Source organism: Falco biarmicus, chromosome 5 (assembly GCF_023638135.1).
Source record: "Falco biarmicus isolate bFalBia1 chromosome 5, bFalBia1.pri, whole genome shotgun sequence".
In the NCBI taxonomy this organism is placed as follows: Eukaryota; Metazoa; Chordata; class Aves; order Falconiformes; family Falconidae; genus Falco; species Falco biarmicus.
The window spans coordinates 37,287,342-37,312,893 of NC_079292.1; the positions used below are offsets into that span (position 1 = coordinate 37,287,342).

General features: G+C 43.4%; 2 protein-coding genes across 6 annotated transcripts in view; both read right to left on the minus strand.

Moving 5' to 3' along the window:
* MSRB3 (methionine sulfoxide reductase B3) overlaps positions 1–20,231 on the minus strand; it is a 117,298-nt gene extending 97,067 nt beyond the window's left edge. For 2 of the 5 annotated variants that reach the window (XR_008822126.1, XM_056340763.1), the window contains exons 1-2: positions 19,930–20,231; positions 543–669 (exon numbers count right to left, since the gene is read on the minus strand). Coding sequence is in view for 4 of the 5 variants with exons in the window: in XM_056340763.1 (XP_056196738.1) it covers positions 543–669; positions 19,930–20,082 (280 nt within the window). In the remaining variant the exon portion in view is untranslated. Of the gene's footprint in view, positions 1–542; positions 670–2,648; positions 2,772–19,929 lie in introns of all 5 variants that reach the window. The other 3 variants (XM_056340765.1, XM_056340764.1, XM_056340762.1) reach the window with 3 other exon arrangements.
* A 940-nt stretch (positions 20,232–21,171) lies between these two features.
* Positions 21,172–25,552, minus strand: part of LEMD3 (LEM domain containing 3) — a 50,596-nt gene continuing 46,215 nt past the window's right edge. Inside the window, exons 11-13 of the mRNA XM_056340040.1 lie at positions 23,797–23,902; positions 23,628–23,706; positions 21,172–23,376 (exon numbers count right to left, since the gene is read on the minus strand). Of these exons, the coding sequence (XP_056196015.1) occupies positions 23,213–23,376; positions 23,628–23,706; positions 23,797–23,902 (349 nt within the window). The 3' untranslated portion in view covers positions 21,172–23,212. The remainder of the gene's footprint in view (positions 23,377–23,627; positions 23,707–23,796; positions 23,903–25,552) is intronic.

Below are 25,552 nucleotides of genomic sequence, written 5' to 3' on the forward strand. Positions count from 1 at the left end.
AAAGAATATGCTGTCAGAGGAATTAAAGAATTAAGTTTTAAATTCTGCACACTTTTTGTACATAATTTTCAGTGCAACATATTTGATTTATAATAAAAATGTAAAAAGGGACATATGGAGTGTAACTATAGTATACTGCTTAAGATTTCTGAAAATATTTTTAAGTCCAGTGATTTAATAGCAATCAATATGCTAAATTCTTTTATGCATCTTTTTAAAAAATTGTAAATTCAATGTAATAAATAATATTCAGTTTAATTCCACTACTTTTGTCAAGAACAAGGAAAGTAACGTAAAATTTAAGAGAGAATAGTTGGACAAGTCAGACAGCATTTCCAAGCATCCTAAAATCTCAGCCGTGAAAACCCTCACTCAACCCAGTGACTTTCACAAAAAAAAAAAAAAAAGCAAACAAACTTCTGGTTCAAAGGTAAATTTAAACAAACCAGAGCAGCCCACAGCACATCGTTTCCTGCAGCAGAGACACCCATTCCTAAAAGGGCCTTCATTACGCATGACACAACAAGCAGCACCCATTCAACCTGAGGGAAGCCCACAGGCTCGCAGGGCCACTGGCTGGCTCTTTGTCACCAAATGCAGCAGGTTGAATGCAGACATCACTGTGATATCCTCACCAACAAAACCAGAGGCAAAGAACAGGGGCAAGAGCTGAGTAGGGAAGAAAAAGAAAAAAAAAAAAAAAAGAAAAAAAAATGAGAACAAATTAAAACATCAAAAATGTTAAGATACATTCACAGAAAAAACAATGCTTACAATTTTATGAGACCACCACATGGGAGCACAATTCTAAATGCACTTAGTACATTTAGCGCATTTCCGATACCCTCCCCCATAACATTTTGGTATCTATTACGTAATATTCAGTGAAATAACTTTCTATGCTACCAAGTGAGTGGGAAGGGGCATTCTTACAGGGGGCATTCCCAACAGCTGCTTTAGATGCCCAACTGAGAGCAACTCGGGGTACAACCTAAGTGGTCACTAGCGCAGAGATACTAAGGGAGAAACCTCAGGGCCTCACCTAGATAGCAGGAATCCTGCTTTGAACACCCAGGAATGTCAGGCAGCTCAAACGTGCAGGCCTTTTCTGTTTATGTTATTTAAAACAAAATCACACGCCATAACATTTCTGAATGGTGAATGCTGGAAACCAGTCATTGCTAAAAATTGCTTGTTTGGGGAACGTGACATTTCATTGCAATAAACTTGCCAGATATCTTAAAACCATGACTTTTTTCTTTTTTTTTTTTTTTTTATTTTTTAAAGACAGGAAATAATTCGCATTGTAAACTGTCCATGAGATATATTTAAACAATTTTCCGGCCAGTTTAAATATAGCAAACAGAGAGATGGCAGCCGCGAGATTTTCTTTTAGAAGGATGCAACGCATGAATACTAACTGCTTCATTCACCCTGCGGCGGGAAAGAGGCAACGCAGCTGCGTTAAAGCCCGGTCACTCATAGCCGCAGCGCGCATCAGAAGATTATGTGACATCGGGGACGAGAGCCAGCCCCCACCGAAGTCCCAGCGGTTCTGCTGAAAGCAGGATCGGGCCGCAGCAGGCTGCTGAGCTGCAGTGCCCGGCTCCCCTCTCCTCCCAGGTGCCCGTGTGGCAGCAGCGGCGCTGCGGGGTGCGGGTCCCGCCGTGGCCCAGGGCAGGGGCTCCCCCCGGGCCGCCCCACCGCCGGGGGGAAGCTGACCACGGCCTCTGCCCGCACAGCCAGCCCCAGCCCCCAGCCCCCAGCCCCAGCCGCACGTATGGCCAGACCAGCGCATGTGACGGGAACGCGCCCGGTTAACGTGCCTGAACTCTGCCCTATCCCAACCGAAGCCGCTACGACCCCCAAGCGCCTCTGTGCGGCGCGACGGCGGCAACGGGGCGCGGGCGCCGCACGGCGGGCAGCCCGGGAGGGCCGCTGCACAGGCACACACATGTCCTTGTCACGAGTGGCTGCAGAGCTGCTTAGAAAAGAAAAAAGGACAAAAGGACAAACCGCCTCGCGAGCAGACTGACGGCTAATAAAAGACCAGAGGGCTGCACGCGGCCCCGCCACACGCTCGCACCGGCGCTGCCCGCGCCCCTCTCCGCGCGGCGCCAGCAGCGGCCCCGGACGCCCCGCCCCCTGCCCGCGCAGAGCGGCGCCGCCTGGCGGCCCCGGCCCAGCACCGCTCGGCCCCCGCCGCGGCCCCGCCGTTAGGCGGCGGCTGCCCCCGGCCGCCATTACACCGGGGCCACGGGCCGCTCGCGGGGCTTCGTGAGCGCCTGGCTCCGGCGAAACGCTCAGCAGCGTGGCTTTCGGGAGCGGGCGTTTCAGAGCCGCAGCACCGAGGGCCATTCCGCAGGCCCGCACGCCGAGGGAGGGGGAGCGGGCACACCGACCCTAGGCGGCCAGGTCTGTGCCGCCCCCGGCCATACGACCCCCCGGCGCAGTCAGGAAGCCCCCGGCGGCGGCAGGGGCAGGCACCCGCCAGCACGGCACAGAGGTGGCGCGACACGCCCCGCCACCTTCCCCTGGCGGCTCCGGCGGCCCAGCTGCCGCCCCCTCCCCGGTGCCGGGCTGACCTCCCTGCTCTCCTCCCTCCGCACCTCGGCTCCCTCAAGTGTAAACAGTTTAAAGGAAATTACCTGAAATTCCCGAGGATTATAAAATAGATCCTGACCTCTTGAAAATTCCGAGTATTTCAGCGTTCACCGAAATGTTCTTATTTAGTCTCAAGGATTCATAAAGGCTCGGAGGATATATAAGTCCTAAAAGCCCAATAAAATATAACTGAGCGTTCATGAAAGTACTTTATTGCAGTTAACATACTTTATTCTTTTATTGCTGACATTTTGATCGCTATTTTCATTTGCTCGGTACGTTGCAGCAATGCCCGGTAGTTTGGCGCAGGAGGGGCCCTCGGGTGCCAAGCCCCGCACGCACGCACGCAAGCGAAGCCCCACTGCGGGAGCCCACCGGCCCGGGCGAGCACCGCGCCTGAGGAACCCACACAGAGAGCAAAGCCAAACGCAACGCAATTAGCGCACTTGGTGTGGAAGGGCTTCACCCCTGCCCGCCCATTCCAGAGAGCAGGCTGGGGATGAATGACGGTAACATTGCTGTGACGGGTTAAGCTCTCTCCTCAGCTCCTCCTGCAGCGGGTGCAAGCTCGGCCACAGCCTGCAACCGTTTCGGGAACTGGGTTTGTGTCTCAGATTTCTCGAACGGTGACAGCCAGAGCAAAACAAGAAACATGGGAAGAAAACACCATCCTGGAAATACCACTGCGGGTGGTTCAAATTCCCGTACCGTGCACACCCAGACCTTTCCAGGTTAAGCAAAGACCCCATGCTGGTGCTGGAGGCGCTGGCCTCAGCCTGGAGGAAACCTAGCTGGGCTGGCACAGCGGCCCACCTCACCAGTGCTGGGGCCAAGCGGCCTGGGGGATGGCACCATGCTAATGCAACTGTCCTGTGCTTGAGCCATGGCGAGTACTGCAGCGTTGCACCCCCACCACGCAGACCTGTCACCCCCCCCACCACCACCTTTATTACAGCACTGCAACAGGCCACTTTTATGGCGGGATAGATGCTCCACGAAGACATCTGAGCAAAACTCACAATCCAGAGGAGGGGATGATTGTTTTTTATGTGACATCTTGTTTTTGTTGTTTGGTGGGCCACAGTTTTTTTGAAAGGTGCTGCTTGCTGCACAGCCTGCAAAACCCAGGATACCCCTGCGACCTCTTGGAGCCCTTTCACTACACTAAACTCTTTAACCTGGCACAACATGGGCCAGTGTGGATCTTTCATCTGTCTGGCTCTTGTAAGATGGACACTATGCTGAGAGATAGCTTGTAAATCTTATAAATATAGAGCATACAAATACAGCAGTAACTGTCATTCATTAGGTGGGCTTCGGGAGCCTTTTGCTAGGACAATACACATTTTAACTCCAGGATAAGCCTTCCTTTTAGGATGCTGATAACCTAATGTTGGCATATGATGAAGTACTGCCAGCTTTCAAGAGCTTCTATATTGCCAATTGCAAATGTTCAGAAATCACAAGAAATGTGATTCATTAAAAGTAATGTAGGGGGTCTATCAAATTTGTCCTTCAGAAATTAAGAACTCTGTATGTACTCAGGTTATGTTTTCTCAACCTCTGGCTGCAAGTAGAGAAGTTTCTTTGGAAGAGGGACAACTTGAGAGATTAAATTCTGGTATCATCACATGTTGCTTTTAGAAGTTGTAAGGGAAACACCAAGAATCTCAGGAGCTGATAACATTACTGGTTTAAGTTTTTCCATAGTCAGTGTTTTTCCTGACAACTCAGGTCTAGAACTCCTAAAATTACACAAGAATCCCAGCTCTCACAAGAAAAATGTGAAGTTTTAGCCCTCTACAAGTAAGTAAAAACACCCCACACATTCTTAAAGGAACCATCTTTTTTTTCTTGCCCCAATAATGAGACCTTAGTAGTGTGAGGCTTCAACTTTTTTTTTTTTAATTTCCCTCCCCCCACCCCCAAGTCTCTGACCCCATTTGAAGGGCAGGAAACAATTAGAGATAGATACACAGTAGCCAGAGCGCCATGCTCTTGTCAGGAATTTCTGTGTCACTGGAAAAAGCAAAGAGCAAAAATACTGCCACACTGGAGAAACCCAAACAACCAGAAGTTAGAAGACAGTAAAGACCTGTGAGATTGCTATACTCAAGTGTTACATTAACAGTTTAATTTTAATCAATATTTGTTTGTTAAGTTTCTCCAGTCCAGCAGTAAGTTCAAACAGTTGTTTTGCAAAAGTTTTATGTATTTATTTATTCTGACATAGATCAAATTATAACCAAATGTTTCACTGATAAAGCTTAGTGGAATATTTAATATATACTTTTTTTTTCTCCCAGCTTAGCATTTGGATTTTTTTTATTTATTTGGCTTTTGCTCACCTAAAGCTGCTGCCAGTCAGACTCAGCAGACAGAACAGAGCAACCACCGGGCACTGCAGGAACAAGAAGTGCAGCCTAGAGAGAACCACGTGAGCAAATATTTCAGTATATCATGGATCTCTGTGTCTAAACAGTTATTTACTCTCTAGTCATTTTCCCTTAACACATCCTCTGCTAATTCCAAAGCCCTCGGTCTCTCCTGCTCCCCACGTTGCACTTGGTATTTTTTAGGGACTTTGCTGTTTGTGGTAGATGTCTTAGGTTTGTCTTGGTGTGTGCTAAGGTGGGGATAAAGGCAATGTTTAATAGCTTATAAGGAGATGTTTAAATAGGGTCTGATCCAATAACCATCACCAAGCTGCCAGCTGGGGCAGGAGACTAGAACACAGGAAAACATTTCAGCAGGGGGATGAGGACTGCCAGTTATTTATCAAAGAAAGGAGAAGGGAAGCATTCCAGTTCCCCCTTCCAATCCAAGAAGACCTCTGATCCTGAAACTTGCACCCACTGCAGCGCACGAAGTATTCTCATAACCTTTCTGTCCCGGCCTCCCAACAGCCTGCTAGAACCATGGGGAGGCAGCCTTCAGCCCTCAAAAAAAGCATACATCCTGTGAATACGTATTTATGCTTTATAATTATATTTTTAGACAGCTGCATGCTTCAATGCATCGTACTGTATTTGAAGCACTCAGCACAAAATTGTAAAGGTAATTAACAAAACCTTTGGAAATTCACCTTTAAAGAGAGATTTTATGCTCTGGATTTTCATGTGCTTGTACATCCACTGATAATGCAAACCAGGTGCCTTCACAAGTTTGTGATTTGCTATTAAAATACCTCGCAAAAGCTCACTGTCTGATAAGAGTAAAGTATTCTCATCATTAACAGCTAACAACATGCAGCAAAACATCACCAAGATAATTATAAATATAAGCTTCTCAAACACTTATTGAAGAGGCATAGAACATTCTGAAAGAAACTAATCGTGTCAGCCTTACAGGTCTACAAAAGTACTGTAGTATTTCACTTGCATGCTTGTCTGCATATTCTTTTTCCTCCCCTCATACAATACTAGCTTCTCAGTTACAGCCACAGAAATCAGAAGTATTAGACCTGAATTCCCACTTCACTTTTAACACTCTCAGTTAAAGCAAGTTCTCCTTAGCTGTTTGTGCTGGAATGTGCAAATGTAGACCGAATGGCAACCCAGTCTACCTTTAGGAAGTTTACATTGTGCCCTGATAAAAGAGGTAATTACTGCCATACCTTGTAATATTTGAGTGGAAACTCAGGAAACCTCAAGCTTTGAACTTGAAGTTAGTAGCACCATCAGAAAGGAGCCTGAACAGTGAAGTTCAAAATCTTTTTGCTTTCTTGAATTTTACATATTATCTTATGCTGGACTTTGTTTTTAAACCTTTCCTGTAGCAACTGAGTGTATTTATCATAGAAACTCAAACCTAAGATACACACCCTTCTGCAACACTGAACACACAGTCTAACACGTAACAGATTTTCAAATATTAATTTGGCTAACATACATTTTAGGATACTGTCAGATCCTGCTACAGATGTTTTAATGGCCCTTACAGGAGAGGAAACAGAAAAGTGTTTAAATGAGGAGTATTTTCAATGTTTCATAACACAAACTGTCATGGTTGTCCTTGCACCTGCAGGGCAAGCAGGGCTGGAGGTGGGTGCATGCCTGCCTGGACACACCAAGCACAGCATGCACTGCAGCTGATACAGCTCGAGAGGTGCTGGAGGCCCGCCCCGGTCCCACGGCTTCCTCATGGTGCCCACAGGCCAGACCTCTTTCTTCTCCTGTGAAATGGGGTAATACGGGCCAGCCTATTAATGTTACTGATGTATTTTTTTCATATTCTAGCTGGGAAGCTTAAATAGCAGTATCTTCTACATTCAGCATATTAACAGGTGGAATAGAGGAGAAAGAAGAAAAACCTAAAGGTTGAGATCAGACAAAAAAATACAAGAAGTCAGGAAAAGAAGATGAGGAAGGATCACACAGCATGGAAGCATTGCTCTCCCTGTAGTGGGAATGCATATTCTCACCTGCTCACCCTGAGTCCCACTCTGTGATACGCAGTGACAAGCAAAGCCTCAGGAACTAACCACCCTCCATATTCCATCCTGAGGCTGTGTACAAGTTTCCCGCTGAGGTGAATCAGGAGATCTTTTAGGAGTGCAGTCTGAGCTTTATTACCCACACTTTGCTCCTCCATCCAAGACAGATGAGATTCCCACAGTAGATTTCAGATTATCATGCAGGCTAAAGTGATCATCTTTCCAACAAAATAACCATTAACATATTGGGAAATAAATCAATCCTGAAACCTTTGCACACAATTCAAGATAATTTCATTGATTTCAACTGTTGAGAAAAAAATATGCCAAGTAAGGAGGTAGGGCTCCATATGTCTGTGAGCTTGCACTTATATTAGAATGGTTATCCAGAACAGAAACAAAGATTTATACTTATAAAAGAAAAACACAACAACTGAGCAGAGAACAAAGAGCTATATTTCATTTTCATTTAATCACTGAATTGAGCTATCATCCTCTCTAGCATCAGCTGCCAAAGATGGGAAGCTCACAACCCCTTACAGGAACACCCCTTTCTGTATGCTGAACTGGCAACTGCATTGCTCCCCTCTCCAGCTAGTGAAAAACCAGTTTGGCAACAAAGAGACTGGTGTGCTGGTGTAACTCAAGCCCAGAGGTGTGTCCAGGGGCCAAATCAAAAAGGCCCAAGACATGAGAGGATAATCAAAACAAAGGGGGTTTTGAAGTTGGTTTCCCTCCCCCCTCCCCCGCAAAAAGGGAGAAGGGGAAAAGTGCATTAATGCCTCCCTGTTCTGCACGTGCTTCCATGGAGGAGAGAACTGCAAGGCTGAATTCTTCTTATTTTACCACTAAACGTTTGCACACAGTAGGGCAGTGGTACCGGTCCCCTCTGAACAGCCGAGGGACATGGCCTCATACAGTAAGGATGCAGAGGACCTCTGTGCTACACTGAGTACAGGGGGAGGAGGGCGTTAATTGATTCTCCTTTAGGTAATACAAAATTTAAGAGAGTCCTTGCTCAAGGGACTTTGGTTTGGTTTTTAGGGAGGGGTATAAAATGAAGGACATTGCCTTAGTGTAGAGACAAGACACTGCAAGCCTTGTGGGCAATGGATGAAATGGGAAAAGTGGAACTGTAAAGAGACAAGAAAAATCAGAGACAGGCCAAGGAGAGGAAGCGACTAGACAAGTAAGGAGTCCCCAAGCCTAGGACGAAAGAGGATCCTTAGCTAAGGGCAGAAACCAGCAAGTCTCAGCCTTGCAAGTGCTCACACATCTGTCATTTGCAGATTGTTTCCCAATAGTTATGACCGGCAATACTTCCCAAAGGAGAGTAAATATAGGTCAGTTGGGATTTTCCTCCCATCCATTCCTGTTCCTCCCAGATCTGATGCACTAAAATAGCGTGCTGAGCTGCACTTTAATTTTCCCTGACTTGGTAGCCTGCCAAGATACAGCACATTCCTTTTACGGCAGTGAGTTTATAACTACAACGGTCATAAACTACTCTTAAATGGGTCTTTTCCGAGAATCACCATCCTTTCAACATCTTGAAAAATATCTAATCTTTTCCATTCCAGGCAGTCCTCTCCAGCACAGTGAAGATTTAATTGCTTCTGGTGCTCAGATGATGAGATACAAGTGTTCTGGAAATAACCTTTTAATTTAACAATTCCTACTGGCAAGCCCAAAAGCTTTTTGCATTGCTTACCAATATAGAATTAATTTTCAGTACTAAAAGAAAAAAAAACAAATTTTAAAAACTTCTGAGTTACTGCTGTGAATAGACCTATCCAAGAGGTACCCTAGCACCGAAGACATGATACTTATTTTTACTATAAGGTCAGTCTGAGCAGGTATGCTCTCCCTCTCCACCAATATTTGCCTTGTTAAACTTACCAACGCAGCAGAGCTAACAAGCTTTCTGTTCTCTCTATTTTTAACTCGGGACAAATCCCATGCATCATTTACCAGAAGGTGGAATACAACTTTCTTTTTTAGCAGTGAACAGAAGCCCTTCAACAGGAATTTCTATTCTGCTTTTCTGAAACAACTTCGTACTAGTTTTTATTTCTCAAAGAAAAATACAACTAATTTTGAAGATTAAAGAAATACATAATTTGGAATTTGAGTTCTTTTAAATTTTGTTACACAGTGCTCCGTAACTCAGCAGACTCCTTCCTCAGCTTACAAAGCTTATTTGCTTGGGTAACGATACACAACAGATATGCAATATGAGACATTTCTCTTAGGTAGAATATCTCATAAAAATGAAGCCAAGAGAAAGCCTCCAGCTGAGAACTGGCATGACTTAACAGAACTTCCAACCTTAAATGTGAAAAGAAGCACACTTTTCAAAAGAACATTGTCTCACTTGTTCTTAAACTGAGACGAGTTAAACCGCCCCACAGCAGTTTGTTCAGTGTGCACTCCTGTCCCACACAGCACAGAGGGGCTGCAGGGCGGGAGGTGTGAAGGAAGCTGCCACTTCTGCTGCACAGAGAAACTGAATTCTGAAACGTCGCAGATGAGTTAAATTTGATGACCCCGTTTTATGAGGCACTGTAAGGAAATGTAGAAATGACACTTCCTAGTCCACCGAAGGAGACAAGGTCCCTGAACACATCAGAGCTAAAACCAGGTTTGGTTTCAGCCATGGTTTTGGCCTCTGATTTAATGAGCTCTCAGAGTAAAATCCATATCAGGGAATAAAAAACCCCAAAGAAACAACAAACCCTGCCACAGCAGCAAACTGAAGCATCCTCAATGCAGGATCAAATGCCATGGGGTTATTACAGTGCACATAGGAAATTACCAACAAATAATGAGTAAGCCTACAGCCAGCAGATTTCTAAGATAGTTAAAAATCTTTTAATTGAAGAAGTGGTTGGTGCTAATATCTATCTACATGTATATGCACACAATGTACTATAAATGCCAGGCAACCTACTAGAAAAATAAACTTCTAGTACAAAAGACACACATAGACACACATTCTACCCAGACATCAGCCTGTGTCATTTCATTCAGCATTTCATTCTTCAGCACAAACTATCTGAAAGCCGAATTATTTCCCTGTATATTTATAATTCACTACATGAGGAAATAAAATTTTTAGATCAGACTAGAACCCAGACCCAAGTATCATCTCATATTTTGTAAAAAAGCTTATGAAGTATGGGGTTTATAAAATTTAGTTAAGATCTCCCTGTGAGCTAGCATAACAGCAGTTCAGACCAATTCAGGTTGGTTAACCGGTTTCTTTTTTTATCATCCCAGCTACAAGAAAAGCATTTTGAGTTAAAGACATCATAGCTGCCAATCTCTCCCCAGCAGTCTCCCTTACATGGAAATTTTCTACGTGGCTTTCTCTAAAAACCAGTACCACTCATCACCACAAAGAGGAGCCATCTCCCTTTCATAAAATTAGATATTACACAGTCTCATGAGTTACCCTTCAAGCAACATCCTTCAAATAACATCCTCAGCACACGGAAGTCTATGCATATGTCAACAGAATAAAAGCACTCTTTGAAAACGTATCTTTGATCACACAGCCTGTTATGCATGCAGAGCAGCCTTGTGAATATACAAGAAAACCTCTGCCTTTTATCCAAAAATAGTTTAAAAAAATTACAGCCTGAAGAAATTCTGATACTGCACAAAAACCATAAAAGAATGGCTCACACACTAACAGTAACATTAACCATCCTAAAACCAACGAACCTTTATGCAGGTGAAAAAAAACTTAAAAGAACCTCTAAACCATACAATAAAATTCCATCAAGTAAAACAGAAATTCTTAAGTCTTCCCTAGTCACAGATGTATTCTGATTTTTATGAACAGCATATGAACAGTAAGAAGATACTACAGCAAAATAATATTTATCTTAATACTTTAAATGTTCTTTGAACTTACAGTACAATCAGATGAGTTAATACTGAATGTCAATGACTGAAAAGTGAGAGAACAAAGAAAACAATTTCTGCCCTAAGAGCAATAACTTTGATTCAAATATAAAGACTATTTGATTTTAAACCGCTGCCCAAAATGGATTAATGTAAAAAAAATACTTCTATTTAAATTTCTGTAACACCATTTTCTTAAAACAAGTCTTCACTTGGTTAGGCTATCATTAAGTATATTAATTAGCAAAAAATACATAACTTTACACTTAATTTTCTGCCACTATTGAATAATCAGGATGTGCATCTACCTGTATTTAGGTAATTACAGGGATAAAATAATTTATTCAGGATTCTTTTTCCTTCTTACAAGAGAAAATGTCCAAAGACAAACTTTTTTTCAATGAAAAATGTTACTTGGAATCTGTGTGAGCTGAATTCCAATTTTCATTTCAGTACAGTTTAAAAATGCAGACACATAATATTTTTTATTCTTACTAAATATATTTACACTGGATGTGTGGCACAAGCACCTGCACCTCTAGCTATTTTTCAATTCATAAGCAAAATAAGTATTAATTCTAGCTAAATATATTACTTTAAACCCTACTTTGATTATTTCCCTTCTCTTTAATTCTCTCTCAAGTGTCCAGAATGCAAAGGCACTACTTCCACCTCTTTTAATTGACTAAAAACATTTAATAAACCTTATATTTTTTTTCAATCCACATGAGTGGATTGAAAAAAACCTAAACGCATTCCAAAGACAAAACCACTCATCCTATACCCGCCAGCTGGACTTGCAGCCACCAGTAACCATTCCAAAGCCTTCTGCACAGCAAGAAGTACTTACCTCGGGGGGTGGGGTGGGGTGGGAAATCAGTACTTCTCTGTTACAATGAGCATATGACAAGGCTAATGTTGGAGTTATCTCCAGGGTCTGCTCCTGTGGCCTCAGCTGTGAGCCACCTGACACACACAGCAGGGTAGGGCACACCACCCAGTTCAGCTCATCTTGTTTGGAGGGTCACGGGGGAAGCAACGCAGGCACCAGCCTTTTGCTAGTTTCAAGGCTTTGTAGTTCAGCTTCCCATCTGGATCAGTATTCTAAGATAAATTTGGAAATTTTCTTTGCATAATCTGTTCTTAAAAGTGACATGCGTTCCACTTCCTTCAGCAGAGGCAGCAGCACAGCACCCACAGGCAGCCCCCTCCTGCCGAAGCCTGCTGTCAGGAGCTTCATTAAGCCTTGCCCCAAAATGCAGTTTGTTTCTGTCCTACTTGGACACACACTACAAAAAAAAGGAAACCCTACACTTAAAACATCAGGAGTCCCTCTTTCTCCTCTTGGTCCTGACATACCACACCGCTCTCACTGACACATCAGAAACCCCTCGGCGACTTCAGCCATGCCTCCACGGCATCCTCAGGCCACAGCACAGGACCATTCTCTTCCCGCGGTTCAATTCAGCACATCTCAGTGCTGTGTGCAAGCCTTCAGCACCCCTTACCAAAATAAAATTACAAAGAACATACCAGTTAAGGTTTTTTTAAACAGTAATTACTGGTTAGATCCTGATGTATTTGTTCAGTATGTTGTTTTTATAGCATGTATAGAAAAGACTCTCATTCCCTTACATTTATATGTGTACTTAAATAGATATTCACAGATAGAACTTATCTAGATGTTTGGAAATTTTATGTAGTTCCTAGGAAAAACAAGTAAGAAAATTAATAAACCAGAAGCTATGATCAGCTAACCCCATCTGCAAATTTCGCTGTGACCCAATACAAAGAAAGCAACACACATAAGAAATTATCAGGTTGGAAATAGGTTGACTTCCTAGATGAACTTTCATGGCAGTATTATTTGAGGGACTTTTAAGAAACAACAAAGGTAATCATCTGAAGTAGTTCCAAGTGACTAATTTCAAATCATTGAAATCTGTTGTGCAGACCTTCCTCTACACTCAAACTGTCAGTGGAGCATGACAGTCACTTGGATCTGTAATGAACTATCTTGTCAATGAAGCTTCTTTTTTTGAGAGAGAACACTTTGTCAAAATCTGTCAAGCTTTCCTTCTCACTCTCAGGAACTCACTTCAGGTGCTTCAGCAAGACTGACTATCAGAAATTGGGCATGCTAATGTTGAGTCACTGTATTCCCAGATGATGGAGCTATCTTGCTGTCTGCAACCTTGTCTAAGGTTGCTCTTCCTCCTCTGACAGGTCAGGAAATTCACCGTGCAGTCTTTGGGAAACAAGCTGGGGTAATCATTCAGAAAAGAGCAAGCACATTGGAGGATTTTGGAAAGGCTTTTGCCTTTCCAAAAGCTCTGGAGTAAGCTGACAACATCCATTATTAAAAAGGAAGAAAAGAGTGATTGGTGAACTACACAGCCATAAGCCTACCTTCCAATACCCAAAAAGCTTCTAAAATAGATACATAAACAGGCAACTGAAAATTAGAAAGCAATAAGCTGCCAAGGTGGACTTGCCAAAATCTAACCCTATCTACCAGCGTACTTCCCCTCTTTCCTTCTATTCAACAGGCAGGAGGAAAGCAGTGAATCCAACAGATCTCAAATGAAAAATACTTCCTGACAGAGCAAACTGGAAAAGCATCTTCCTTCTGGATCAAGGTCCTATAACACAGGTGCAGAGCTGCTTGATAAAACACACTCATTCAGCGCTTCTCCTACTGCCTAGGGTCAAAACCCAGCAAGCAGCCTTACGAAAGCTGCATAGACACCAATCTGCAAAGAGTGTGAAGCACTCTAAAGAGCTAAGCAGAACTCAAGATGGTCTTAAAAAATTGGAGAAATGGTTAAAAATCAGTAAGATGAAATTCAATACAGCAAAGTACAAAGCGCATTTGGACTTTAAAAGAAATCCCCAAATGCACAAAACCAAAGGGAAGAATACAAGACAAGCAGCAGTGCTGCAGAAAAGGATGTCAAGGTTACAGTGACAATAAATTGAGCCAACAGTGTGAGATTATTATTTTTAAAAAAAATTTAAAATAAATTAAAAAAAGAGGCAGATGCCAATCTGGAGTTTATTAAAAAGAGAAGCATAATAAATAATAGCAGGGTCTGCGGAAGAAATGTGCCCTCCTCAGCAGAAGTGAGGTATCCGCTGGAATACCCTGCTGGTTTGGTGTATAGGACAGAGACAAGTCCAGAGGAGAGGTAAAAATAACTAACTAACTAACTAACTAAATAAATAAATAAATAAATAAGAGTGGTTCCGAAAAACCAAATCTCTGCAAAAATTTTTTAAGAACTTGGTTTGTTTAGTCTACAAGAGTGACTGAAGAGATGGGATAATGCTCTGAAAACCTGCATCTTGTCTTAAATAGCATTACATCACTCAGCTGTTACACTGTCTGTATTAGTCACAGTTATTACTTGGCTGCTGTTAGATAAAAACGTACTACTCTGTAATTCATATGTAACAGAGCAACAAAGAAGGCTTGTTTTCCCCCAGGCAGCTACTATATTTCACACTTCAACGGACTTCACAGGCAGAGTTTTAGGGTCTTGCAAAGTATCTGTTGTAATCTCTCCCAGTATGGTTCAACAACCACTAAAATAGTTTGGTACAATCCAGCACCTCTCTGAAGTTCAGAGACAAGTATCAAAGCTCCCTTGTGGTTTTGGATAAGAGATGCCACATTCTGTAGAAGACCTGAAACCAGCAGCATCCAGTGGGTCCCTTTCTGAGGGAGCCACTAATTTGCTACACAAGTTGGTGGAGATCTTGTCCCTTCTGTGTGCCTGCTTTTAAGTAAAAGAAAGAGCACATACAAGAAGTATGCACACAGACAATTTGGTTTCTCTTATAAAAAGAGATGGTAAAAGGTGTGCTGTCAGCACAGGGTATTTTTCCACTGTATATACAAAAGACGTAATGAAACGCTGATTTTAATCCTGAAAAAAGAAAAGGAAAACATGAGGATACAGTCTAGAAGTACAGTTCCCACAGCAAGCAGTTAAATAATGAGGCTTTGACTAACAGAGCTGATTTTCTGCAGCCATTTGAAAGCAGAGATGATAAAGCTGTAGAAAACCTAAATCACTTTATTTGCGGAGTTTCTGAAATTGCATCTCAGGGCTTTCACACAGTTGGCTGATCCACCTCAACTTTTCCACCTGTCTCTGAGATGGCAGCCTATGCATCTGTTCCTGTCTTACTCCCTTCTCTCCCCCAGAGTTGTGCTATGGCTACTGACAGTGCCACTGGTGCGAAGGAGTAGAAGCCTAACCAATCTGGTCTGCAAGCCTTGGTTTCAGCATCATGATCAGTGCACTGCTGGATCACTCACCAGCACGAATTTGACCTGAACGGGCTGCAAGCTGTGACTGCTCGTCATCAGGACATGTAAGGATCTGCATTGGTTTTATGTTTAATATCAAGCTTCCTCGCAGCAGCAGTATGGTGACAATCTGACCCAGGTGGCAAAGCCTGCTTGTACAAAGTTAACAACTGCTAACTATTTGAGCAATACAGTAACTTTACATCAAACCAATGCTTGCCCTTGAACCAGCTGCAGGAAACCAAGGCCAGATTCACTGTGCTGTCAAACACCTGCTGCACAAACTAAAAGGGACATCCATGTGGCTCTGTGGCTCTCACCCCAGCCAACCCACTGCATGCCTCCTCAAAGCGGTTAAAATCACCTATATGCCCTGTGCTGCAGGCACAGCCTTGCCTGCAGTTTTCCTGGAGAACCACATATTGGGGAACAGAGAGGAACAAGAACAGGGCAATCCCTCAGTCAGACTGAATGCTTTCTGGGCTGTTTTCTTTTGGTGAGACTGGCACAGATCACTTCTCCAGGAAGCTGCTAAGGTTCCTCATGTTGCCTTTTTTTTTTTTTTTTTTTCCATTTTCATTGTGCGGCTGGCGTGAAAGCAGTGGCATTTGGCAACTACTTCCCATCAGTGCTATTGTTACTCTCTGGTAGCAGGGATTTGTTTTTCATCAGGTGAAACGCAAAGGCGTTGTCCCTGTTTGGAAGAACACAGAGTTGCAGAGATCCCTGGGGAAGTACTTCCAAATGCCATGCACAACATTACTCTTAAGATTTCCTGAATGTGGTAATGTTTCCCAACAAAACAATGCATTAGCACACTATGTACATTTTGCTAAACTGCTGCCCACATTTCAAAGAGATCATTAATCCCAGAGTTCAGCTGCTACTGAAAGGAAAGAGTGAACTGGGGAGCTCTGCAGAAGTCCCATCCTTGGACTTTGTGCAACAGTCAAAAGCTGAATCATGTTTAAATCCAAAACTTACTGGAAAGATCATTTCCACTGATCAGCCTAAATAAAGAAGTACTTACACTATTAATTGTATTACAAAACAATGCTAACCTGTAACTTAAGACTGTGAAGACAGTAAACCCGTGTTACCACCTTATAAGTTTAAGCATTATTCTGGCCTGTTTTGGACTACAGGTCTTAAAGTCCTTACTGAGAAAAGCCTCTTTATTCCCAGTTCCAGTTGCTAGACTGTGTGGTTTTCATATAATGCTGTTGGAATTGAGGTTGCTAAATGAGAACCAGAAGGCTGGAGGTAAGCAGATAAATTATAATTTTCAATTACCTCACCATAAACAGGGTTCCCGAAGAATTCTTCTACCCTATCTTCAGACATAACATAAGGATCACCATCTTCACAGATGAGGACACAAAAATCACTGTTAAAACCCAGAATTACATTCTTCCTCTTCTGGTAGAGGTTAATGATGCAGTATGTACTCCCTTTCTTTTCTTAAGTGGTTGGTTGGAAATTACACTACTATTTGGTTACACATTCACAGATTTCCACATAAAATGACTTAAATCTTTAGTTTTGTGCCTTTTTTTTTTTTTTCTAGTACATATTAATACTGAGAACCTAAGATCCTTCTGAGGCAAATGAAGCATCCAAAGAGATACTACAACAAACCTACAGAAGCAACAAGAATTAAGGGAAGGGAAAGTTCACCTGCAGCCACTTCTTACTCTACGTGACACCAAAAAAAAGATGCCCCAAGAGTTGGCAGGTTTTTTGTTGTTACGTTTTAAAGACCTCTAGCTTGTGCAGACAAAGTAGCCTCTAAATAACTCCATGTATGGACATGATCATTCCAGAGCATGAAACACCCTATTTCCATCTAACCTTGGAGTCTTCCAAAATAAGCATACCAACTTCAGAGTTACTCAGGGAAAGATTAATCCATACCTGACTTTATTCTGCAGTAATTCCTAAACACACCGTCAAAAATACACCAGCAATTTGAGGGTCCATTTTTCTGGAGGTCTTTTGGCTGAAGGAACCCTTAAACAAATCAGGGCTAGACCAAGCTATAATAAGGCTGATAGCTTATCCCACTTTCCCATCAACTAAAGCCTCCAGAGCTTAAGTTCACAGCCTGGGTGCTGCCAAAACCACATCTTTTAATAAAAAAAAGAGAAATAAAAGGGGGAAAGAGGGTCATATTCCCTACCTTTGACTAATATAATATTGCGCATAGCTTAGGAATTGCTCTGTAATGAGGACACACTTACTTGAATTATGCAGCTCAACAGAGCTATCTCAAAATTGGATGGCTTTACTGCACTGCTGGCCTGTAGCGATGCCAGTCAGACGCAGACAGGCAGACTTCTTAACCTTCTAGCTGAGAAGATTAAATCCTTAACAGTGTGATCTCTTCTCTGCCCCTTCTCCCTCCTATTCCCCCATCTTTTAAAATAAAAACAAAGGACCCTTTAACAACCCACCTAAAAGGGAAATTTCATTTTCTAGCATTTCTAATGTGATAAATAGGCCAGACCTCCAAATAGAAACAAGTATCAAATTACAAAGCCGACAAAACATGAATAGGTAAACAAGATCCTCCCATACCTTCAGAAATACCAGGGCAAAAGACCAAATATCTTCCTCGTGCAAGTTTCCCTTATCGAACAGCTGTAAGGAATTCTTATGGCACGTACAAACATAAAAATCTGTATTAACCAAATCCCTATGAGACCATGTAACTGCCGCCACTTGGAAAAATAAGCAAGGTCACTCAGTCAAAAGATTTTATTTTTGTCTGGGATCAACTGCTTTATATGGCTTTGCTACCGAATATAGAAACATTACCCCATACACAAAGGCACTATTTTTTAAAGGCTGTGCTTTTGGGGAAAAAAACAGAATTCTTTTATCCTATTAAAAGATCTTTTCAAATGCGTATTATAAAGATCCAAGGAATGTCAGACAGGAAAAGGACCAACCAACCACATTCTGGGCTGAACTATATATGGCTTAACTCCACTAACTTCAGTGGTTTTGAGAAATCAGTGCAGAACCTTCTTTTAAAAAAATGTATCTTCTTTCATCTCAGGATTCTAGGATTATTTAGTAACTCTGGCTAAGCTATCCATCATATTTAATTCCCTACATAAATTTTAAAAGACAATTAAGAAATACTGTTCTAAAATAAGCCACGTCTGCAGCAAGGCAGGCAATTCTTTTAAACTATGAGCAAACGTCTGATTAAGATGACAAGCCACATGGAAACTACTTCCAGAATCAGACTTAAAGGGCACTGTTACCAACCAAATTTGGCAGACAAGGAATCATGACGAATGGCAAAGGCATGCAGCAGCGCAGTAAAAAGTTGGGAATCATCGGCAAATAAGACAGCAAGCACTTGTGTCAACTCAGTGAGGGCAAGAACATAAACAGGACAAATTCTAAGCATTGAACGCCGGATTCAGATGAATGGCACGGTGCCATGGTGGGAGTGGAGCTGGCTCTTCCATTTACAGCCCACTTGCCATAAACAAGCTGTGTCGGCAAAGCAAAGTATCTGCCTATTGCAGGTATCGCATTCTGACATCTATCTTTCAAGAGAGCACAGTTTCAGAACCATTTTAATAGCAATAACTAGGCGCTTGAAAGAGAAAGAACTAAAAGCGCAGTGTAAGGCTCTGTACTTCCTTAAAAGCTGCGTTTAAAGGTCAGAACTCTTACAGAGATCTGACATTCACCGCTGGATAACAGCAGGCACCTTAGCCTTCTCTGTAGATATCCACTGTCAGACTCGGTATTTTAATATGCAGCTATTGCTATTTAATCACTGCGCCTTCTGACAGTCTTTATGCTAAGGGGATGACAACTGGAATTTCAGCTCAAGCAGAAAAGCCAGCATTTACCGCAAAATTGTCAAATACTACAGGAAGCTTAATTGAGTCTCATTTCTGTTTCCAGGAATATTAAGATGCACCAAGTACAGCCACATTAACTTGGAAAGGGGACAGCGAGAAATAAATTACACTTTATCCCTTGCACCGACTGTATTTGTCAGCAGCGTAACCCAAAACAAGCCCAGCAGCGATCGCGCACCCCGAGCTCCCCCAGACCAACAGGACCAGATCCCGGGAACGCACGCCAAGTTCCAGCTCCTCTTTTTGACCAACGAAACACAATTCACCGAGCGGGCGACGGCAGCCGAGCTGAAGGGATCCCGCACCCGGCCGAGCGCCGCTCCGCCACGCCACCGTTCCCGGGTACACCCCAGAAGCCATGTACCTCGCTTCCGAGCCAGCGGCGCCCGCGGCACGGCCACGGCCACCGCAGCCCGGGGCTCTGCGCGCCGCCTCCGCGGGTCGGGCGCTGCGGCGGCCAGCGGGACGCCACGGCGGCGGCCGGGACGAAGGGAGGGCGAACTCTGCCAGGGGCTCGCTCCGCGAAACGGGGCTCGACCGAGCACCGACCGGCAGGGCCCGGGGGTCCCCCTCGGCGGGGACGCGCTCCTCGCCCGCCCGGCGGCCGCCCCGCCACCCTCCGCCACCGCCCCGGCAGGTGCGGCCCGGCCCGGCCCCCCGCGCCGCCGCGGCCGCTCCTCCCCTCGCCCCCGCCGCAGCCCCCTGCCCGCCCTCCCCGCGGCGCGGCGGCAGGGTGCCGGCGGAGAGCCAGCTGCCCGCCGCGGCGACGCTGCTCCTACCTGCGGCTCCTGCGGCGGCCGCCAGCGCCAGGCAGAGCGCAGAGACGAGCGGCGGCGCAGCGCGCATGAGGGGAGGCCCGAGGGAGCGAGCGAGAGGCCGCGGCCCCCCCGCCCCCCGGGATCGCGGTGACGGGCCCGCCGCCCGGGGAGCATGACGGGAAATTCCTGGGCACCGGCGGCCAACGCCAAATATGAACATAGAGCCGGGAGACACCCGCCCGGCGCGGCACGGCGGAGCGGGGAGGCGGCCCCCGGCGCCGCTGCAGGGCGGCAACCCGCGCCCAGGCAGCCGGCGGGAGGCCCGGCACGCCGCCCGTCCGCCACCGCAGCGCGCCCGGTGCTCGCCGCCCTTTAATTTAAAGGCTGCGCTCCGGGAGGGCCAACCGCGCGGCTATCCGCCTTTTAAAAATAACTTCCCTGCTGCTCCGCAGGGGCCGGGGGGAGCCGGGCGCCCCGCACGGGGAGGCGGCCCCCACCTACCTGCGAGGCGGCGGGGCCGCGGCTCTGCGGGGGGCGGCGGCGCCGGCCCACGGCTCCCACTTGCGGCCAGGAGCCGCGTGGCTGCTCGCACCTTGGCACAGGCAGGGAAACGATGACAGCTCTTAGTGCTCACCTTGCGTTTCTTAACAAAAAAACCCAAAAAAACAAAAAAAAAAAAGCGGGGGACAGGTCGGCACAGGGCGTACAGAGAAACTCTCCTTCCTCCCGCAGGGAAGAGCTAAAAGCGAGCCGGGCAAATGCCTGTAAACAATGGCCTTACGCACCCTTCCTCGGCCCCCCTACCCCACAATCCTTCACCACAAGTCATCACTACAACAATTTTAAAACGGCATAGTATCAATGTCCTGAGGAAGGGAAAAAAAACCAACCCGCCAAAAAGCCTGCCTTCTGTTAGCCTACCCACAACCCCTTTGAGGCCTTTTCCCATCTGCAGCTACAAGAACCAAGCGGAGGGCACACAGCCCCTGCGCTCCCCTCGCACCGCGGCCAGGAGCAGAGTGGCTGCTCGCACCTTGTCACAGCACGGAAATGATGACAGCTCTTAATGCCCCACCTTGCATATCTTAAAAAAAAAAACTTCACGCCGACAGGCAATGCCAGCAAAGCTCAGCTGCGTATTTCAATCACAGTAAGCACTGAAAGTCCAGTGGCTATAACAAACTAATCACCACCTTCACCTTCCTGCTGAAAAAACTATTTGAGTCAAGACAACATTCAAATATCTAGAATGTGAGACACATGTAAAAACCCCTAATAAACCTTTAATTTGAGTTTGGTTTGGTTTTCTGTTTGTTTTTACAGGACAGGGTGACAAATTACAACAACCATCTGATTTTTCTCAAATGTTCAGGCATTATACATGTTCCCATCTGTCTCGCAGGAAGGGATATTGGTCAACTTAACAATTTAAGGTAAAATAAGCTGCATAATAGTACATATTACAATAATAAAATGTACAGTGTTTACAAGAAATATATTTTAGAAGCAAGATAAGATGCTTTTGCATCGAGGCGACCTTTTAAAATGCCACAACTATTTTTTACATTCACTCTTGCAACAGGTCACATGATGGGGCCACTAAGGTCAGGTTAACAAATCACTATGATGCACAACAAATACAACAAAATTAGTTTATATACATATATATAATACATATACATGTATATTATACATATACATATATGTATATAGTAAAACTCATCAAAATCTACCAGACCTGGCACAATCTACTTACCCATCAAAAATATGTCCTTGTCCTTGGTAAGTAGAATTCTGCATGGCTGATTATATATTATATATACTCATTCATTAGCATCTGAGACATAAAACTGAGGATTTAAAATTTTTCAGTTAACAAACTCTCCAATAATAAACATGGTGCCCACAAAAGCACAAAGGTAAGGCACAATAGGATTTTCTGTTGCAGAATAGTGTGCATCATGTTTACTTAACCATAAGACGTGCATTATTTGTGCAAGTTCATGCTGCAAATCCATCATATCTACAAAGTAAAGTGAGTCTCAGTAAAATTTGTGGGACTGGTGTGCTTCCAGTCTCATCTCCTACAAGGTATTCAGCTGGGTAATTAGATAAAATTGTAGGAGTGGGGATTAGTAAAGCCAATAATCTTAGATTTGCAACTAAGCTTCTCAGCAACAATTTTGTACTTCTAGGTAAACATTAGTACACTTACAACCTTGGAATCACAAGATTTACTGTCAGCTGTACTTCTAGTTTGCATCAGCCAAAATTGTTGCAAGATAGTATGTACCTTTTAAAATTTGAACAGGTAACTGTTTCATTAAAACAAGTTATAATGCATTGGGAAAGTCACTTAATCCCAATGGTATTTTGTCACAGCCCTGGCAATTGTAGTAATAAATACAGCTTTTCACAAAATATTTTTCCAGTATCTGCCAATTGCTTCTTTATTGCTCACAAATTTGAATTACAATTGGTATCAGATCTTTCACACAAAATCATAATCAGGTATTTTAATATAAAACCTATAAAAGATATTTAACCTGTATCTAACACTTTAAAGTATTTGGCCTCTTGTCATGGTACAGCCAAAACCATATAAAACATTAGGTTTTGAATAAAGTAGGAAGCTTATTCACTGCTTCAATGCAGACATCCTCACAGAACACAACCAATTTTTGCCACCACCAGCATTTACATTTATATACAAAACCTAGTACATCCGCATTCAGTTCGTCTTCCCTCACACTTATATGCAACCACTAATGCCAGATTAACTTTCCCCATACCCTAGCTGCAGAAAAAGATTCTTATACAGCAACAAAAAACTAGTATTGACTGAAAAAAAATAATTTTAACTTATTCACCATCAGGAACTGTAGGTTGTTTGTTACAAAATACCCACAAGATTATTTCACAGGAAACTATGGAAATACAGGAAGTCTTCTTTTCTCCATGCTTTTGTATTATCAAAAACACTTCTTGGTGCAAAAGTACAGTCACCACATCTGCAAAATGTATAATGAATTCTGAATTCCTCATGCAAAACTTAAATGCATTGGTTTACTATAGCCCCAGAAAAGTTCCTGAAGCAATTTTTTTTCTCTCTTTTTTTTTTTTTGTCAGCTCAGTATTACTGCCTCATTGCTAAGTCCCTTTGGAAACAAGATTTCTGGAACGTTCAAACTTTTAATTAATTCATTAAAGTATTACATACAAAAAGCACTAAAAAAGGAAGACGGCGGCCAAACAGGAAAATTCCTGTTGCAAGTAACAGTCCTAGCAGTTGTAGAAAGTCTTCTCAGGAACTTCCCTGAGAATTAGTTGTGCCTGTCCGAAGACGCAGATGTGACATAGAGTTCATGTGTTTGTTTGATGGCTTCAGTGGAGTGTTACAAGTAAGAGCCTGGGGAAAACGATGATGATACCGATCCAATCGCAGGTATTTTACCGTTACCAGTTTTCCTATGAGGCAAAGAAACAGTAACAAAAAAACCTTGTAGTTCAATATTACTATATTTTGCTTCAGGATGTAATACACAAAAACATGTAATTACACTGAAATTAGTTTACCAAGTGATGACTACTGAAATGATCCAGTTTTTGCTACATCTCAATACTTCAGATATAGAACATTTTGCCATTTAAAAGAACCCCAGCTGCACCCATCTTCTGCCATTTCTACCCATGTTTTGTCATAAATCTCTATTCCTTACCATCAAACCAAGAGCCATGCAATGCCTTGAAAGCCTTTCCAGCATACTCTGGAGAGAGACACTTGACATACACACAACCCTGCATTAAGAAAGAGAGGGGTTTGGTTTTTTTGAAGTCCAACAGACTAGGATAAACAAAGCGTTGAGATGTTACTGGAAAGACACTCACCTCACGTGAATTTTTGTCAACAGCAATATGAACAATTCCATCATTATCACTGCATTTCTCCAAGATTGCTTCTTGAATTGCTAGATGCCAGTGGTCACCTATTTCCCTACAAAACCAATGAAAGATTTAAATTCAGCACATCATTTTCTGAACGTTCACAATAATCTCATCCTTCCCCACTGAGTTTAGTTTCTCTGTAACTTGACATGATTTTCTGTGAAGTGCCTTTAGGACAGATGTAGTACTTTAGCTATTGAGTGCTCAGTAAATTGGGTCCTATGATACACTTTAGAAAATTCAACCTTAAGAATTCAAAGAAATAATCTGTATTTTGAGGTGGAGGGTGTCCTCCCCTCCCAGCACCCTGCTGTACCTTCCTGTCTGAAGCTGCAAGCAGTGATTAACTCATCTTCCCACACCTGCTCCAACAGGCTGGCCACTGTTCTAAGGAGAAGGCTGCTCCTAGGCTGTCCCTGCTGCAGTGGAAGAGCAGCAGGGGAAGACAACAGTAAAGGCCTCTGCCCCTCTACAGTATCACCTCTACCAGCAGTCACAGAAGGAACATTAAATGTCAGGCTTCAGCAGGCTGAAGGAGCTTTTTAGCTGTTCAGGCACCATTCATCACTGAAATAGCTATTCACTATCCCAAACACAGCATCAGACTGCATTCATCCCACAGCGTACTGATAGAACATGCCGATCTAGATCCAGAAATGTAAGTTATTAAAATCAGATTCCAATTTTGGGGGTTTCCCACAGAAAATATTTTATTGTCATGACTAATCAATCTTTAGGTACGTCATTACGAAGGACAGAAGTTTTGTATTTTTGTGAAGGTACTGCAGAAACTATCTGGTCCTAATAAAATAAATTTAAGCAGAGGGAAAACAATTTCAACAGCCTTAATACAACTTTAAGCCTGCCTGAATAGCCTTTACACAAAAAACAATGAACTTACTCTTTCAATAATACTATCAAGAGCTTTGGGTAGTTTTAAAGAGTTTCCTCTACATAAGGCCCAAATTCTTGAAAATATTTAATCTTCCCTCCTCTTTATCTTTATTTATGCAAAAAAACATGGTGGAGAACGGAATGTACATAGGAAACTTAATTGGTCAGGGATGTTACTTAAATCTGTTGGGCAGGACGCTAATACAATACTTGAGAGACTGGCAACATGGAACATCACAATTTGTTTGTCATTTGCCCTTGACTGGTTAGAGGATCAACTTCCCAGCCGATGCCCCTTACACAGGCAGATCACATATAAACAAACAGAAGTAGAAGAGGGACACAAGGCTACAAAGAAGATCCAAACAAAGGTCCTACTAGAAGAAGACTTCACAGTGGAAATATCTACAGTTTGAAATCTACTCAGACTGGAAGAAAAAAAAAAGTGTTTTCTTTTTATCGGACGGCGCCAAATGAAGGGAATAGACAAGTCTCCTTCCCCTTCTGTAACAGTGTAAACAGTATTTCCTAAATAACATGCTGTGCTCAAGATGTTAGGGAAATAAAACTAATTCCACATCGCAAAAGCCAGGACCTTTAAAGGTTCCCTCCAACCCGAAATACTCTATTGTTTCATAGAAGCATAGTGCAAGACTTCTGTGCATTCCCTCCCAGCCCAGGACTCATGTCCACATTTTCTTGAGAAGCATCCTGTCATCAGCAGAAAGCCAGCTACCATAAGAGACCATATTGTTAAGAGTAGGCAATCATCTTTTCTGCTGTGTATTCTTCTCAAAAACCGATA